The 17312-nt window shown below is 40.0% G+C and overlaps 1 protein-coding gene and 3 long non-coding RNA genes across 8 annotated transcripts; all 4 read left to right on the forward strand.

Annotated features, from left to right (window-relative positions):
• Nucleotides 1-36: 36 nt before the first annotated feature.
• Nucleotides 37-1509, forward strand: LOC111948910. The gene is made up of 4 exons (XR_002874879.1): nucleotides 37-147; nucleotides 476-560; nucleotides 1264-1280; nucleotides 1463-1509. It is a non-coding gene; the product is annotated as an uncharacterized LOC111948910 (long non-coding RNA).
• Nucleotides 1510-1799: 290 nt separating this feature from the next.
• On the forward strand, nucleotides 1800-3303 carry LOC111948841. The gene is made up of 4 exons (XR_002874837.1): nucleotides 1800-1936; nucleotides 2265-2349; nucleotides 3058-3074; nucleotides 3257-3303. It is a non-coding gene; the product is annotated as an uncharacterized LOC111948841 (long non-coding RNA).
• A 926-nt stretch (nucleotides 3304-4229) lies between these two features.
• Nucleotides 4230-8891, forward strand: LOC111948932. Its single transcript, XR_002874920.1, has 4 exons — nucleotides 4230-4356; nucleotides 4462-4649; nucleotides 4978-5062; nucleotides 8724-8891. It is a non-coding gene; the product is annotated as an uncharacterized LOC111948932 (long non-coding RNA).
• A 139-nt stretch (nucleotides 8892-9030) lies between these two features.
• LOC105357989 (PC4 and SFRS1-interacting protein-like) lies at nucleotides 9031-16988 on the forward strand. Of its 5 annotated transcripts, XM_023961685.1 has the most exons (12): nucleotides 9042-9756; nucleotides 10473-10532; nucleotides 10611-10671; nucleotides 10876-10969; nucleotides 11101-11281; nucleotides 11379-11461; nucleotides 11997-12046; nucleotides 12162-12232; nucleotides 12420-12521; nucleotides 12590-12776; nucleotides 13423-13528; nucleotides 16134-16988. In XM_023961685.1, exons 1-12 carry the CDS (start codon nucleotides 9493-9495, stop codon nucleotides 16243-16245), a joined length of 1371 nt encoding a protein of 456 aa, XP_023817453.1. In that variant the 5' UTR covers nucleotides 9042-9492; the 3' UTR covers nucleotides 16246-16988. The 5 variants fall into 5 exon arrangements, with proteins under 5 accessions (XP_023817467.1, XP_023817453.1, XP_023817504.1 ...); XM_023961699.1 differs by lacking the exon at nucleotides 11379-11461 and having other exon boundaries at nucleotides 9031-9756; nucleotides 10876-10999; nucleotides 11084-11281; XM_023961736.1 differs by lacking the exon at nucleotides 11379-11461 and having other exon boundaries at nucleotides 9043-10170; nucleotides 10241-10532.
• Nucleotides 16989-17312: the final 324 nt, after the last annotated feature.

Raw genomic sequence — 17312 nt, forward strand, 5'->3', positions numbered from 1 at the left:
TCCCCCACCCCCCCAGGAAGATAACCCCCACCCCCACCCCACCCAAGGAACCCCCAACCTGCCCACAGCCGTGGGCCAAGGCCCCTGGTCTGGCACGCCGATGTGAATCGCGCGAGGCGGGACCGCAGAATCGCCAGCGACAATCAGGTGAGTTGAAAGTGTTTGCTCTAAAACACATCTTTCTCACATACGACACACCTCATTTCTCCACGATTTTTTTTCAAAACAGCACAATTTATAGTTACAAATACTCTTTTAAAATTGATTTCACATGAAAAAAAGACACATTTTAGCCTTTTTAGAGTTTTCCTCATTAAACTTTTCCCGTCTATTACACTGACCTATGTAGAAATGCTTTGTGTAGGCCCAACGTTTAAAATTTCACGTCATTTTCTTATTTAAACAATTTTATACATGCAGATTGTCTGAAGTTTTTCCTTGTGAAGTCAAATATTGTTTTTTATTCTGTCGTCAGTTTATTCTGGGGAGGCTGCTACCATTGGCGCGGAACGAGGAGGAGAGGCGCCGCCTCCGCCAAGTTTACGGTCCTAACTAAAATGGTAAGTTTGACTACTCCTGCTTGTTGTGTGTGAACAGATGAGTCGGTGATGTTATTTTTCAATCAAATGTGCATTAAAAAAGAGGAAATCTAAAAACAAAACAAAATAGAAAAAAAATGAAATAATAATTCAAAGAAAAGATTGACCTACAATTTTTGTTCTCTTTTATGATATTATTAGCTCATTTAAAGAAATCCACATTTTATTTAAGTCAAAAAATGATAGATTTTCTTGTTCAGCCTGATCCAGTAGTCCATCACACTTTCGGTGGGGAGTGGCTTGGTGTCATTAAAGTCAGCCATGGGCATAGCAGAGTAGGCTAGCTCACCAAAGTGCTGCTTTAATAAGTCGAATATAACAGCAGGTGTTTGAGAGTCGTCAGTCAATGGAAGATTACGTAAAGTCACTGTCACTACATCTCTAGCTTTTCCCAACAACTTAGTTAAAACTTCAGTTTTCTGTTGTTGAACTGGAAATTCTTTCTTAGACAGAAAAAGCTCTACCATCTGAACCCACTCATAAACTGAGCATTTGTCACTCCCATCACCTCTGTATATTGGTGGTTCCTTGACGTCAGACTGCATTACAAGTTTGACACCAGACAGGTTCAGCTCAGGATGACTTGGAGCTGTTTGAAAACTGCTGTACGACAATGCTAACAATATATTTGTTTTCTTTTCAAACTAACGGACGCAAATCACAGAAGAGAACCCCGTCAAGGTGAGACATTTGTCTTGATATTACAATTTGTTGTGTGTGGAAACAAACTATAGTTAGATACATTGTTTGTTAGATAAATATGCTTTCAGTGTTTTTTTTCTTTGCCCATTGTACAATAAAATGTAAGCTAACCACTCAGCTTGTAGGTACTTCAACGTTAACCGTTTAATGTATTTTTGCAGAATAACAGAAAGAAATGGAAAATCAAAATCCCCCACCACCTCCCCCACCCCCCCAGGAAGATAACCCCCACCCCCTCCAAGGAACCCCCAACCTGCCCCCAGCCGTGGGCCCAGGCCCCTGGTCTGGCATACAGCGAATGCCAGAGCGAAGGAAGCCCGCAGAGTCGCTTGGGAAAATCAGGTGAGTTTTCAGTGTTTTTTTTCTTTGCCCATTGTACAATAAAATGTAAGCTAACCACTCAGCTTGTAGGTACTTCAACGTTAACCGTTAAATGTATTTTTGCAGGATAACAGAAAGAAATGGAAAATCAAAATCCCCCACCACCACCCCCACCCCCCCAGGAAGATAACCCCCCACCCCCACCCCACCCAAGGAACCCCCAACCTGCCCACAGCCGTGGGCCCAGGCCCCTGGTCTGGCACGCCGATGTGAATCGCGCGAGGCGGGACCGCAGAATCGCCAGCGACAATCAGGTGAGTTGAAAGTGTTTGCTCTAAAACACATCTTTCTCACATACGACACACCTCATTTCTCCACGATTTGTTTTCAAAGAAGCACAATTTATAGTTACAAATACTCTTTTAAAATTGATTTCACATGAAAAAAAGACACATTTTAGCCTTTTTAGAGTTTTCCTCATTAAACTTTTCCCGTCTATTACACTGACCTATGTAGAAATGCTTTGTGTAGGCCCAACGTTTAAAATTTCACGTCATTTTCTTATTTAAACAATTTTATACACGCAGATTGTCTGAAGTTTTTCCTTGTGAAGTCAAATATTGTTTTTTATTCTGTCGTCAGTTTATTCTGGGGAGGCTGCTACCATTGGCGCGGAACGAGGAGGAGAGGCGCCGCCTCCGCCAAGTTTACGGTCCTAACTAAAATGGTAAGTTTGACTACTCCTGCTTGTTGCGTGTGAACAGATGAGTCGGTGATGTTATTTTTCAATCAAATGTGCATTAAAAAAGAGGAAATCTAAAAACAAAACAAAAACAAAATAGAAAATAATTAAATAATAATTCAAAGAAAAGATTGACCTACAATTTTTGTTCTCTTTTATGATATTATTAGCTCATTTAAAGAAATCCACATTTTATTTAAGTCAAAAAATGATAGATTTTCTTGTTCAGCCTGATCCAGTAGTCCATCACACTTTCGGTGGGGAGTGGCTTGGTGTCATAAAAGTCAGCCATGGGCATAGCAGAGTAGGCTAGCTCACCAAAGTGCTGCTTTAATAAGTCGAATATAACAGCAGGTGTTTGAGAGTCGTCAGTCAATGGAAGATTACGTAAAGTCACTGTCACTACATCTCTAGCTTTTCCCAACAACTTAGTTAAAACTTCAGTTTTCTGTTGTTGAACTGGAAATTCTTTCTTAGACAGAAAAAGCTCTACCATCTGAACCCACTCATAAACTGAGCATTTGTCACTCCCATCACCTCTGTATATTGGTGGTTCCTTGACGTCAGACTGCATTACAAGTTTGACACCAGACAGGTTCAGCTCAGGATGACTTGGAGCTGTTTGAAAACTGCTGTACGACAATGCTAACAATATATTTGTTTTCTTTTCAAACTAACGGACGCAAATCACAGAAGAGAACCCCGTCAAGGTGAGACATTTGTCTTGATATTACAATTTGTTGTGTGTGGAAACAAACTATAGTTAGATACATTGTTTGTTAGATAAATATGCTTTCAGTGTTTTTTTTCTTTGCCCATTGTACAATAAAATGTAAGCTAACCACTCAGCTTGTAGGTACTTCAACGTTAACCGTTTAATGTATTTTTGCAGAATAACAGAAAGAAATGGAAAATCAAAATCCCCCACCACCTCCCCCACCCCCCCAGGAAGATAACCCCCACCCCCTCCAAGGAACCCCCAACCTGCCCCCAGCCGTGGGCCCAGGCCCCTGGTCTGGCATACAGCGAATGCCAGAGCGAAGGAAGCCCGCAGAGTCGCTTGGGAAAATCAGGTGAGTTTTCAGTGTTTTTTTTCTTTGCCCATTGTACAATAAAATGTAAGCTAACCACTCAGCTTGTAAGTACTTCAACGTTAACCGTTTAATGTATTTTTGCAGAATAACAGAAAGAAACGGAAAATCAAAATCCCCCACCACCACCCCCACCCCCCCAGGAAGATAACCCCCCCACCCCCACCCCCAGGAAGATAACCCCCCACCCCCACCCCACCCAAGGAACCCCCAGCCGTGGGCCCAGGCCCCTGGTCTGGCATACAGCGAATGCCAGAGCGAAGGAAGCCCGCAGAGTCGCTTGGGAAAATCAGGTGAGTTTTCAGTGTTTTTTTTCTTTGCCCATTGTACAATAAAATGTAAGCTAACCACTCAGCTTGTAGGTACTTCAACGTTAACCGTTAAATGTATTTTTGCAGAATAACAGAAAGAAATGGAAAATCAAAATCCCCCACCACCACCCCCACCCCCCCAGGAAGATAACCCCCCACCCCCACCCCACCCAAGGAACCCCCAACCTGCCCACAGCCGTGGGCCCAGGCCCCTGGTCTGGCATACAGCGAATGCCAGAGCGAAGGAAGCCCGCAGAGTCGCTTGGGAAAATCAGGTGAGTTTTCAGTGTTTTTTTTCTTTGCCCATTGTACAATAAAATGTAAGCTAACCACTCAGCTTGTAGGTACTTCAACGTTAACCGTTTAATGTATTTTTGCAGAATAACAGAAAGAAATGGAAAATCAAAATCCCCCACCACCACCCCCACCCCCCAGGAAGATAACTCCCCACCCCAACCCCACACCCAGGAAGATAACCCCCCACCCCCACCCCACCCAAGGAACCCCCAGCCGTGGGCCCAGGCCCCTGGTCTGGCATACAGCAAATGCCAGAGCGAAGGAAGCCCGCAGAGTCGCTTGGGGAAAATCAGGTGAGTTTTCAGTGTTTTTTTTCTTTGCCCATTGTACAATAAAATGTAAGCTAACCACTCAGCTTGTAGGTACTTCAACGTTAACCGTTAAATGTATTTTTGCAGAATAACAGAAAGAAATGGAAAATCAAAATCCCCCACCACCACCCCCACCCCCCCAGGAAGATAACCCCCCACCCCCACCCCACCCAAGGAACCCCCAACCTGCCCACAGCCGTGGGCCCAGGCCCCTGGTCTGGCACGCCGATGTGAATCGCGCGAGGCGGGACCGCAGAATCGCCAGCGACAATCAGGTGAGTTGAAAGTGTTTGCTCTAAAACACATCTTTCTCACATACGACACACCTCATTTCTCCACGATTTGTTTTCAAAGAAGCACAATTTATAGTTACAAATACTCTTTTAAAATTGATTTCACATGAAAAAAAGACACATTTTAGCCTTTTTAGAGTTTTCCTCATTAAACTTTTCCCGTCTATCACACTGACCTATGTAGAAATGCTTTGTGTAGGCCCAACGTTTAAAATTTCACGTCATTTTCTTATTTAAACAATTTTATACACGCAGATTGTCTGAAGTTTTTCCTTGTGAAGTCAAATATTGTTTTTTATTCTGTCGTCAGTTTATTCTGGGGAGGCTGCTACCATTGGCGCGGAACGAGGAGGAGAGGCGCCGCCTCCGCCAAGTTTACGGTCCTAACTAAAATGGTAAGTTTGACTACTCCTGCTTGTTGTGTGTGAACAGATGAGTCGGTGATGTTATTTTTCAATCAAATGTGCATTAAAAAAGAGGAAATCTAAAAACAAAACAAAAACAAAATAGAAAATAATTAAATAATAATTCAAAGAAAAGATTGACCTACAATTTTTGTTCTCTTTTATGATATTATTAGCTCATTTAAAGAAATCCACATTTTATTTAAGTCAAAAAATGATAGATTTTCTTGTTCAGCCTGATCCAGTAGTCCATCACACTTTCGGTGGGGAGTGGCTTGGTGTCATAAAAGTCAGCCATGGGCATAGCAGAGTAGGCTAGCTCACCAAAGTGCTGCTTTAATAAGTCGAATATAACAGCAGGTGTTTGAGAGTCGTCAGTCAATGGAAGATTACGTAAAGTCACTGTCACTACATCTCTAGCTTTTCCCAACAACTTAGTTAAAACTTCAGTTTTCTGTTGTTGAACTGGAAATTCTTTCTTAGACAGAAAAAGCTCTACCATCTGAACCCACTCATAAACTGAGCATTTGTCACTCCCATCACCTCTGTATATTGGTGGTTCCTTGACGTCAGACTGCATTACAAGTTTGACACCAGACAGGTTCAGCTCAGGATGACTTGGAGCTGTTTGAAAACTGCTGTGGGACTGTGAAGGAGAACTCCCAACATTGTTCTGAATCTGAGCAGCAATAGACTGACCAATCTAATCTAATCTAATTAATAAACGCATGAGAAAACCATCACCAGTAATTATTACACATTTGAAAAAAATAGAAAAACTAGGCTTTTCAAATCAATGAATTCCTATTATTTACTCAAAAAAACACATTTTTGTCTCATTTTTAAAAAACAAATTTGCATGTGGATGTTTCAGTAATAATTAGAAATGTATATTTCTGATTTGAACACCTTTTTAATTGAGTTTATGTACAAATAGAAACATTTGTCATTTTTTTGAATAGAAACATTTGTCATTTTTTGCTCAAGAAAGTTATGTTAGATCTAGGGCTGTGACGATAACCGCATCACCGCGGTGATGAGGTCATCAAAATGAGGTCCATTTTAACTGTCAAATTAGACATTTCTAAATGAATTTTGGTACACATTTACCATGGACCTTTTTTAAAATGAAATGTCAAATACCATTTTCATTATCATTTTAATTAAGTGACAGAATAAGCTGTATTGAGGAAGGAAATGATAAAGCATTTTTAAATATTGCTTTTTTTTTTTAATTTTGAGTCAAAAAATGCAGCTTCATTTTGAAAATGAAAAAGCATTTCTGTTAATCCATTTTAATTGTCAAATTAGACATTTCTAAATGAATTATGCTACACATTTACCAGAGAACGTCTTGAAAATGAAATGTCAAATACCATTTTCATTTTCATTTTAATTAAGTGACAGAATAAGATGTGTTGAGGAAAGAAATGAAAAAGCATTTTGAAATATTGCTTTTTCATTTTATTTTTGAGTCAAAAAATGCAGCTTCATTTTGAAAATTAAAAAGCATTTCTGGTTTTGACTTTGCTTTTTATATATGCTACATAATCGCTTCCATAGTTTCTATATGGGAAACCTTTTATCACTCTTCTTCTCTCCTCGTCGCACCCGCCTGCGCGCGCCCGCGGCTGTCACTGTCTCAGAAGCACGCGGCACGTGCGCTGTTTCAGAAACACACATGTCCTCATTCTACATAAGTTTCTGTCTTGCGAGGAAATACGACAAATTTGCTGCGTTCTAATTATTCATTTCCATTGTATTCATTTCCATCACAAGCTGCGTGCATTCTTGAGTGCGCGACACGGCCGCCCGCCGGAGGATTTTGTGTTGGGGGGGGGTATTACTGTTCTCAGTCACTCTGTAATAGAGGGCTGCATTGGGATCCGGTCCCGCCGAGTCCCGCGGGACCCAACCCAAATCTCGTGGGATTGGGCGGTTTGGATTGTGCTGCGGGCGGGAGCGGGCGGCAAAAAATAAACCCCGCGGGATCAGTGCTGGCATGAATATCTCATGAATATATATTAGCGGACTACGTTAGGCTGTGCAGCTGTTGGTTTTTTAAGGCCCGTTCACACCGGGACGAATTTCGTCGGCGATTTTCGCCGACGTTTAACGCCGCGTGACTAAACAAAGGGCACCAATGTGAGTGTGCACACCGACGCGTAAAAACGCCACACGTCAAAGCGTAAAAAAAAACAAACGCCTCGGGTTCGTTTTTTTTTTTCGACGCAACGCGTCGAAATCTATTCGACCAATGAGAATGGCGCTTTTGCACACGTGTCTGGAGCTTCTGAAGTTACAGTAAAACACAACTTGGGGGCGCTCAAACACAAAACTGCCGAACGGGATTTGTGAAAATATATTTAATATTTAAGTTGTACATTACACAAGAGGAATGCATCAAAAGATGAGGCTGCAGGAGGTCATGAATCTCTTTAATAATATCAATAAAAATACGTGTTTTTTTCCTGCGGGACGGGGGACGATACAAAATCAATGCATCTCTATTACTGTGCGGGACTAAATTCTCTGAGTTTTGCGGGTGCGGGCGGGATTGGTCAAAAATTCAGCGGGCGCGGGCGGGAGCGGGATGAAGAAAATAGTCCCGCGCAGGGCTTTACTCTGTAACACCAAACATGAACGCGCGCTGTTAGATTTCCATGAATATCACTACATTTTCTTGTTGGGAACTATTTTGTTTGCAGCAAAGTTACGTGTCTGAATAAACAACGGCGGAGCCTCCTGCCCCGCGTTCTTCATGGGTGTCAGGCTTCACGACTACCGGAGAGGTGACAAAGTGTCTGCAGTCTGTTTATTACTGGGCAATATCTAATATTCTGGGAAGATGTCTGTACCAGAGAGCACAGGCGAAGCCTCACATGCAGCCAGAGGGCAGAAGAATCAACACGCACCCCCCAACACACGTGTGCGCGCTTCTTCCTCCTAGTCCTACACAAGACGCAGCGCGCAGACACAGTCACAGTTCTACTCCCAATTCCTAAATCTGCAAGGGAAGCGATAAACCAGGCCAATTTTAACTTCATCTGGAAAAACAAAACTCATTATATTAAAAAAGGAACAATAATTCAGGATTACAGTGAAGGTGGACTTAATAGTCTTTGAAAGTTTGGATGGTATGATTAAGTTAAACTGACTTAGGTCTTTCTGCAAAATGAAAGAAATATTTGGTTTCTTATTTGTTCCAACATTTTCTCTCATCTAGGGGGCACTGAGTTCCTTCTAAAATGTGATTTTGATTACAGAAAACTTCCTATTAAACTTTCTACTTCTCATCAGCAGGTGTTACTGTACGGCAAACTCATATTCAAACATAACTTTAGTCCACATAACACTCCCATATGGAGCTGTCGGTATAATTTATGTAGGAACAAATCAATATTTTTACAAAAATTAGATCGATAATGGTATTTTGTCATTATTACATATTATGAATGATAATGGAAACATAATCTCATTGGAAACTTTTTTCCTGTAAGTTTGAATTGAATGATAGAAATCAATACAATGGAAATGCTTTGTGTGAAGCCCCAAAAAAATTCTAGTCATTTTCTTATTTAAACAATTTTATACACACAGATTGTTTCCAGTTTTTCCTTGTGAAGTCATTTGTTTTTTATTCTGTCATCAGGCTCTCCTTCGAAGGCTCCTGGCCTTAGCGACAACCGACAAGGAGAGGCGCCGCCGATTTTAATACACAGCCCGCTTTAAGAAAAAAATTGGACAAAAAAAATCTTTGTTGTTGAATTTGAAAAAGAAAATGTTTTGAAAAAACAAACTTTTGTTGTTGAAATTAAAATTTTTATTTTTGAAAAAACAAAACAAATCTTTGTTATTGAAACCGGAAAAAAATGTAAAGAAAAAAATCTTTGTTGTTGTTGAATTTGAAAAAAAACATTTGAAAAACAAATCTTTGTTTGTCGTTAAAGTTGAAAATAAATAAATTGAAAAAAAAGCAACCTCAGCAACGCTTCTTGTTCTCTTCTTTTTATTCCTTGTACACATGCAAAAGTATTGAAATTCTTTTATTATATTAGCTCATTTAAAGAAAGAAACCTTTTATTTAAGTCATACAAAATGGTGGATGTTCTCGTTCCAACTGGATACTGTAAGCCTGTAAAAGTTCACAACCAGCTTCAGCAGGTGGGGGTTCCATTGGACAAGTATTAAGGAAAATTAGTTTTAATTTTACAGGATCACCAAATATGTGCACAAGTTCACAAAATAATCCTAACTGACCAGCCAAGGTGACAACATCTTTAAAAACCTAGGTTAGTGGGACTTTCGCTGCTGCTGAATGGAGTAGACGCGTGTGTCCAAACTTTGAGGTGCTTGGTGCTGACATCCTGGACTCAGACCGTGCACAGTGCTCACTAGCTGCTAAGCCGGGGCCCTCCAGTATGTATGCATGCATGCATGCACCGGTATGCACGCATGCACCGGTATGCACGCATGCACCGGTATGCACGCATGCACCGGTATGCATCCCCCACTTTCAGACCAGCGAGCTGGTGGTGTGGACGGCTTGCAGACTTGGGGGCAATCTCTCTGACAAGGGCTCTCCTATCCATATCTTCGAGGCTTACTGCCCCGGAGGTTTTGTAGCAGCGCACCCAGTAACGAGATGTCATGAGGAAGCTTTACCAGCTTTAGCCTGCCCTGAGGTACCAGCTAAGCTATTTGTTGTGATTGTTCAAGTGGCTGAGTTTTACGTCTTTTTATATCACCAACACACGAGACACACTTTGTAGCTTCACACAGGTTCCCCTTTGATTAATCTCCCCTTCATGAACATATCGACACACAAAGGTTCCTACCCATTTGTGTCACCTGATATTATACCCCCCTTTCTTAAACGAAGAACGTCAGGGTAACATAACTAAAAGATTTCTCATCAGTAACATTGCACTGCTCCACAGTAAAGTGTTCATTCACATAACTAACATAACAAAGTAAAACCCTTAAACTGCATGCATATCACCGTAAAACCAACAAGTTCTATCTACGAGGAGTCAGATTACTCAGATCCTCAACCTGAGTGCGGGGATTATTCAACGAGCGTGAGCATCACAAACCCAGTTAGTATAAATGAGACATTTGCAAAGTTCTACTGGCCTCTTTATGCATCTGAGTGTCCACACTCCCCAGATCCAACGCCTGATAAAAATAACTTTCCACATGTCGATGATGAGGATGCTGAAATTCTAGGGAAACCCATCACTATGGCAGAAGTCTCTGAGGCCCTTGCTGGTTAGCTGGATTGAGTCTTCCCAGTTTCTGCTTGACTGAGCTCACCTGATCCAGGTGACCAGTTATAAATGCAGCGGGGTTAGCTGCAAAGCAGACGGTAAGAAGACAATTTAATCATGTCCATTTTCAGGGATCATCTCAGAAAGAATCAACAGATGTTTCAAAAGCCAAGAGAGGAAGAAAGAAAAAGGTTGGTCATGAACATTTCTACATTTTGTCTATGAAAGAGTTGGAAATCTTTCTAAGGAGAACGTTAACTACTTTCCAGAGTGACTCAGAACAAGAAAATGAAAAAGATGAAGCCCCTGCAAGTCCTGTCAGTCCATCTGGTAAGTGTGATGTGCAATGCTGACATCTTCCCGGTGTTAAAAAGGCCCATTGAAGTGCACAGCAGAATAGTTTAGATCTGCTGCAGGAGAATGGAATAACAAAGACTAAAAACTCAAAGCAGATTTCAATGAAAATGTCTCAGAATTATTGCAATTATCCATAAAGTGGAAGTATTTTCTGAATGTGTTTCTTGGTGTTTTTAGGTGGAGATCCTCTTAAACGACGAGGCAGGAAGCCCAAAAGTGAGAAGTTGCATTTGCTTCAGCAACAAGACCATCACGGATCAGGAAGTGAAATGTCAGTACCTCCCAAAAAAGAAGTGCTGCATTTCCAACAAACTTCCATATCTAATGTTCAAATGATGCAGACAAACACAAGTGTACAACTTGTCCTTCTATTGGTCAGTAAAGCTTTGCATCTTTTCTTAGGGAAACAGCAGAACCAGAGAAAAAGAGGAAGAGGGCATCGGAGGACAAGACCCACAGTGAAGAAGAAAGGAGGAAGAAGAGGGAAGGTAGTAAAGGCAAGGAGTTGGAATGCAAAGAGCCGGAAGCCAAGAAGAAGAGGCAGACCAAAGACGACGGCTCGTCTGGCTCTGACGATGACGAGGCAACTCAGCATGATCACACACACGATGACTTATGCTCATCACATGAAGACATTCTCAGTTAATATTCTCCTGCCATCCATTTTATTTTTATCTTAGGAAAACAAAGGTAATAATAAAAAACAACAAAACTCCGAAATGGACAAAGACGTGCGTCGGCAGAAAGCTGATGAAGGGAAAGAGTAACTATGTGAAGAATATTCAGTGAAATCTAAAAGCCCCCGTGTTTTTACTTTTACTTTGTAGTTCAAGCAGAAGTAGTTAGTTCACAATGGCTGATAATTCATTTCTTTATGACAGTTATTGATAGTTCCACTTGGACTTAGTTACTAAACTGCTTGATACAAAAGCAATCAGGTCTTTAGTTGAATAGCGTTCTAATTCAATCAAATTTGATTTAATATTGTGATTTGCTCTATTTTTTATAGTTTTTTTCCTTTTAGGTAAAGAGTAAAAATCAGTTGTTTGTAAAACTAGAATGTGAATTCTGCATTCTGAGTCTGTATCTGTGCTAGAACTAGGATTACATAAAGGTCACAAATGGCTATTTCATACAATTCAAAGACTTGGATGAGGCTGCAGAGGTGACGGTTCTTGGAAAAAGCAGAAATGAGAAATGAAACATACATTTTCTCCAATAATGAGACAGCTAGTGTCTTATCTTTTGCACTTCCACCTATAAACTCTAGATTATGAGAGATTCTTTTTGATTTTCAGACCAAACAAAGACGGCGCAAAGAAAACTGAGGCAGGGGTCAAGAAAAAAGGTGTGCAGGAGTTTAATCTTTTTGGCATTTCAGTTCAGAACCTAAGCGTCTGTCGTCTGAAGTCAGTAAATTTGTTTTTTCTAAGTAATTTGTCTGGTTTCTTTCCTCTACTCAGAGATGTCTACTGACATGAAGATCCAGAGGCTCCACACGCAGATCAAAATGTCCCTGAAAATAGACAACCTGGTAATCTGTTGAATCTATATCACATGCTAAAACTCCTTTGATCTTTTCAAACCAGAGTGTTACCCTGGAATGAAGGACAGCATCTTGTGCTGTTTCCTTACAGCTTAACCACATTTCCTTTTCTTTATGTTGACCTGAAATGCACTTTCATTGGTCTGATGTTGGTTCCTGCCTTTCCCCCTACCAGGATGTGAAGAAATGCTTGGATGCTTTAGATGAGATCAGCTCTCTTCAGGTCACGCCTCAGCATCTTCAGAAACACGGTGATCTCATTTCCACACTCAAAAAGGTAAACCTCTAAAGAAAATGTTTTAAATCTCATCCCACTGCTGACAAAAAACAGGATTTGTGTTTTAGATCCGCCGATTCAAAGCTAGCCAAGACATAATGGACAAAGCCACCATGCTGTATAACAAGTTCAAGAGCATGTTCCTGGTTGGAGAAGGGGACTGTGTGCTCAGCCAAGAGCTCAACAAGTCTTTAGCTGAACAGCGGCAATACGAGGAAGCAAAGAAAGCTGAGCAAGTCAAAGAAAACGCTGCAGGTACAATATATAGATTTACTGTTTTCTTTTTGTTACATTCAGATACTTCTGTGAGTTTAGAAACATCAATCTGAATCTCACTTTCTTCTTTGTTGTTGCTGTCTGATTATAAGAGTAGGACAGGAACATTTCTCAATTAGAGAAAAATGTAAGTTTTATAATTAACAAAACAATGCAGAAAACCAAAGTAAAAAAATTGTGACATTTCATCAAACAAATGGTTTTTTAGAAGTTTATTTTGGATATTGGATACAAATGTTTTTCTAGAAAAAAGCATGTTCTTTAGTGACAAATCAAGAATGAGCAGTAAGTCACATCTAAACCAGCCAAAGACCAGAAACCTTAAAGCGCCTCATGCAGTTTCCTGTCCTCTTCCAGGGGAGATCAGAAGGTCTCTGTAGTTTGCCGGCAGAGGCGGTTCAAAGATTTCCAGCCACATCCTTGCTGGAATTCAGTTTTTCCAACACAGGTCCATAGTTTAGTCAAAGGTCTTTGTTTTTGGGTTCAAAGTTTAGCTAATTGGTGTAAAATCCTTCAATTGAATGGAAGTCTGGAGTGCTGCATGTGTTATCACATGCTTTTCTTTCTGTGGTAGTTAGAATTGTGAAATGACATTTCATCAAGACTGAAGTGGTGATTGTTTCAGACTCTACTGACAAGATGACCAACGGTGAGATGAGTCCTGCAGAAAAGAAGGAAGAGATGGAGCAGGAGAAGTTCCTGGAAGACTCCTCAGCAGCAGAGAACCACAGGTGTTTGATGGAAAACTTCAGTGTTAAATAAATGGATCCTAAATGTTAAAGGACATTTGTTTTAGGCTTATCCTGTTATATTAGTGCCTACACTTTATTACCAAAAGTATTGGCTCAGCCATCCAAATGATCAGAATCAGTTCTCTAATCACTTTGTCCAGCCACAGGTGCATAAAATCAAACACTTTGGCATGCAGACTGTTTTTACAAACATCTGTGAAAGAATGGGCCGCTCTCAGGAGCTCTGTGTATTCCAGAGTGGAACTGTCATAGGACTCCACCTGTGCAACAAATCCCAGTGAGAAATTTTGGTGGAGGAGGAATTATGGTGTGGGCCTGTTTTTGCAGGACTACTTAGACTACTTTCCTTCCTTTTTATTGTTTTATGTCGGAACGGGACTTTTCATCTGGAGGAGGGGGCGTATGTGACAGTCTTTACTTCCGCATTGGTGTTTGGATGACAGGTTCATGACGTAAGGTGACAAGGCTGTGTGAATGAAAAGGAGAATAAAGGCTACACCCAAACACAATGAGTTATATCGCCAGAGGAGACCACGTGGCTCCTCATGGGAGGAGAGCACCGTCATCTTGGAGTTACTGCTGCAGTGCATGCATGGGAACATTGCTCCACCACCTTCAGCCAGGCTTCCCAAGTGGGCGTTTCTCCTCTAGCTCAGTGTTTTTCATCCTTTTTTGAGCCAAGGCACACTTTATCCTTGACAAAAATCCCTTGACACACCAGCATCCAAAAATTTAAAAAGGAGAAACTCTATGGTCTGTATTGATCTAATGTCCCTCCACAATCTCACTTGCATTTTTGTGATAATTGTGGCAGAAAAAACTGGAAGTTGCAGCTGTTTTTTTCTAAAAGATGTAATAAAAGTTAAGTTGGTTTTCAGTAATAATTTTCAACTAAATTATTTGAAATTTTACCCTCTTCCCCGTTCGAACGGTAAAAAACTGAGGGTTCGAACAGGGAAGTGAAACCTGAAGGAAGATCCGCCTTCCACGGTCAGAAAGGTCATTTCAGTTCATGTTCAACTGCTGTTAGGTGACGGAGGTGACAGTGCGTATGTCCACAGAATCAGCATGCCTAAGGCAGACATGAGGTTCCCCCCAGCCCCCCATCTCCTTACGCTCTTTGGATTTGTTGTCATCATCAATGAAGGGAAAAGAGAATTGGATAAGTCGAATGCTGCGTGTCGACATTGTTACACAAAGATAGCGAATGCCACATTCATTTTTTTTCAGGCCAGTGTTAAGTTTTTGATTTCTGGCAGCTAATAGGTTTTCTTATTTTATGAAGCAGATCACCTGAATAAGTCAGTTTTATTTATTTTTATATAAAACCAATAAATGCATTTTGCAAGTAATTTTTTACTGCCTTTTTTGTACTGAAAAAAAACAAAAATAGATAGAAAAAAACTTTATTAATCTCCCAAGGGAGAAATTCAGGCGTCCGACAGCAAAACACAGACAATAAATAACAATAAAATAATAGTTCATAAATAGTAGTTCATATCAGATTTGTTAAACAGCCGTACCGAACTAATTACACCCAAATGTGTATACATACATACATACATACATACATACATACATACAATCTATATTAACAGGCTATCATTCTAACGGCAGAAAGATGATAAATTTGTTATTCTGGGAAATGTATATAACTCTGCAGCACAAAACAAAATCACGTTTTCAGACTTTACAAGCTCTGTTAAGGAACTTAACCAAAGATATCCTAACAGTAATCTCATCATTGGAGGTGATTTCAATATGGTGGAAGATGAATACCTTGACAGATTTCCTTCAGCATTTCAAAACCATCATTATAATCCTCCTCTTCTTCATTTATGTAGAGATTTCAATGTTTCTGATGTCTGGCGCCGTGATAATCCTGATGTTCAAGCGTTCCCCTGGTTTAAACCAGACGGATCTGCTAAATCTAGGTTGGATTTTTGGTTGACATGAAAATCAACAGAATTTTACATCAATAGCTAAAACTTCAGCTGCACCATTAACAGACCATTCTATGATCAAGCTCATTATTCAATCTCGCAATAATCCTAAAAGCAAAGGTTACTGGAAGTTCAACGCTAGTCTATTAGAGGAGGAATTTTATTCTCAGGCGATTATAAATGAAATCCAAAGGATAACTAACGACTGACAGTTCACCACTCAGAGGGAGAAATGGGAATTTTTCAAATTCAAAGCAAGACAGATTTCAAAAACTCATAGCAAAAGATTGAGCAGAGATGGTAAACAAAAAGAAATGGAAATGATCAGAGATATGAACTCTATTTGTTGTAAATCTCTATTGAGTGAAGTTGAGAAACAGAGAGTTGCATTCCTGTAAACCTCTCTGGATAATATGAACATCTCTAAAGCCAAAGGTGCTTTTATTAGATCTAGAGCTAAATGGGTTGAAGAGGGAGAGAAAAGTTCAGCTTACTTTTGTAGACTGGAAAAAAGGCGACAAGGGAAAAATGCTGTTAACAGATTGCTAATTAATGGCAGAGAAAGTACAAATATGGAAAACATGAAGAGAGAAATTTTCCAGTTTTACAGCGGGTTGTACTCTTCTTCTTATTCATTTCAGGATGCTGATCGCTTCTTCAACCACATCAAGGGTTTGGCTCCTAAAGTGGATGAAAATTTTAAACAAGTGTGTGAAGCAGAAATCCCTATGGAAGAAGCAGAAAAAGCCATGAGAAGTTTAGCTGTAGATAAATCTCCAGGATCTGATGGACTTATCATGAACCTTTACAGACATTTTTGGGAACACTTGAAAGAGCAGTTTCTGTTGGTCATAAGTTGAGTTGAACATCCTTCCAACTACCATGAAGCAGGGTGTCAGTACCCTGATTCCTAAACCTGGGAAAGACGCCAGACTAATTGATCATTTGAGATCAATATCCCTCCTCAACAGTGATTATAATATTCTAACCAACATTTATGCATCTAGATTAAAAACAGGACTGAATCAGATCATCTCAGACACACAATCAGGGTTTTTAAAAGGACGTTCAATTCACAATAATAGTTCTTGATTTGATTGACTATATCAATAAATTGAAGATGATGGCTTCATTTTATTTTTAAATTTCTTTAAAGCCTTTGACACGGTTGAAAATGTTATCAATACTTGTAAAAAAGCTCTGGTTTCTGTAAACTCAATTTCCTGGGAGAACAGTTAGCCATCACTCAGCTGGCAGACGACACGGCCACATTCAAGAAAGACAGTCATCAAATACCAGAGATCATTCAGACTGTGGATTTCTTCTCTAAAGCATCTGGTTTAAAACTAAATCTCAGCAAATGTGAATTGTTGCCAGTTCACTATTCTGATCAGTCAGTTCTTCATAACACAGCTGTTAGGACTGTTGTGAAATATCTTGGTGTTCATATTACCAAAGATAGTCAAACAATGGAGGAAATGAACTTATGGAAAACTTTAGAGGAATGTAATGTCAATTTAAACATGTGGTCACAGCGAGATATTTCTATTCTGGGCAGAGTGTTTCTCACTAAATTAGAATGTTTATCCAGATTCATTTATCCAGCATATTCACTCCCAATTCCTAAATCTGCAAAGAAAGCAATAAACCAGGCCAAGTTCAACTTAATCTGGAAAAATAAAAATTATTACAAAAAAAAAGGAACTATAATTCAGGATTACAGTGAAGGTGGATTTAAAGCCATAGACTTTGAAAGTTTGGATGGTATGATTAAGATAAATTGGTTTAGGTCTTTTCTGCAAAATGGAAGAAATATTTGT

Source organism: Oryzias latipes, chromosome 1 (assembly GCF_002234675.1).
Source record: "Oryzias latipes chromosome 1, ASM223467v1".
In the NCBI taxonomy this organism is placed as follows: domain Eukaryota; kingdom Metazoa; phylum Chordata; class Actinopteri; order Beloniformes; family Adrianichthyidae; genus Oryzias; species Oryzias latipes.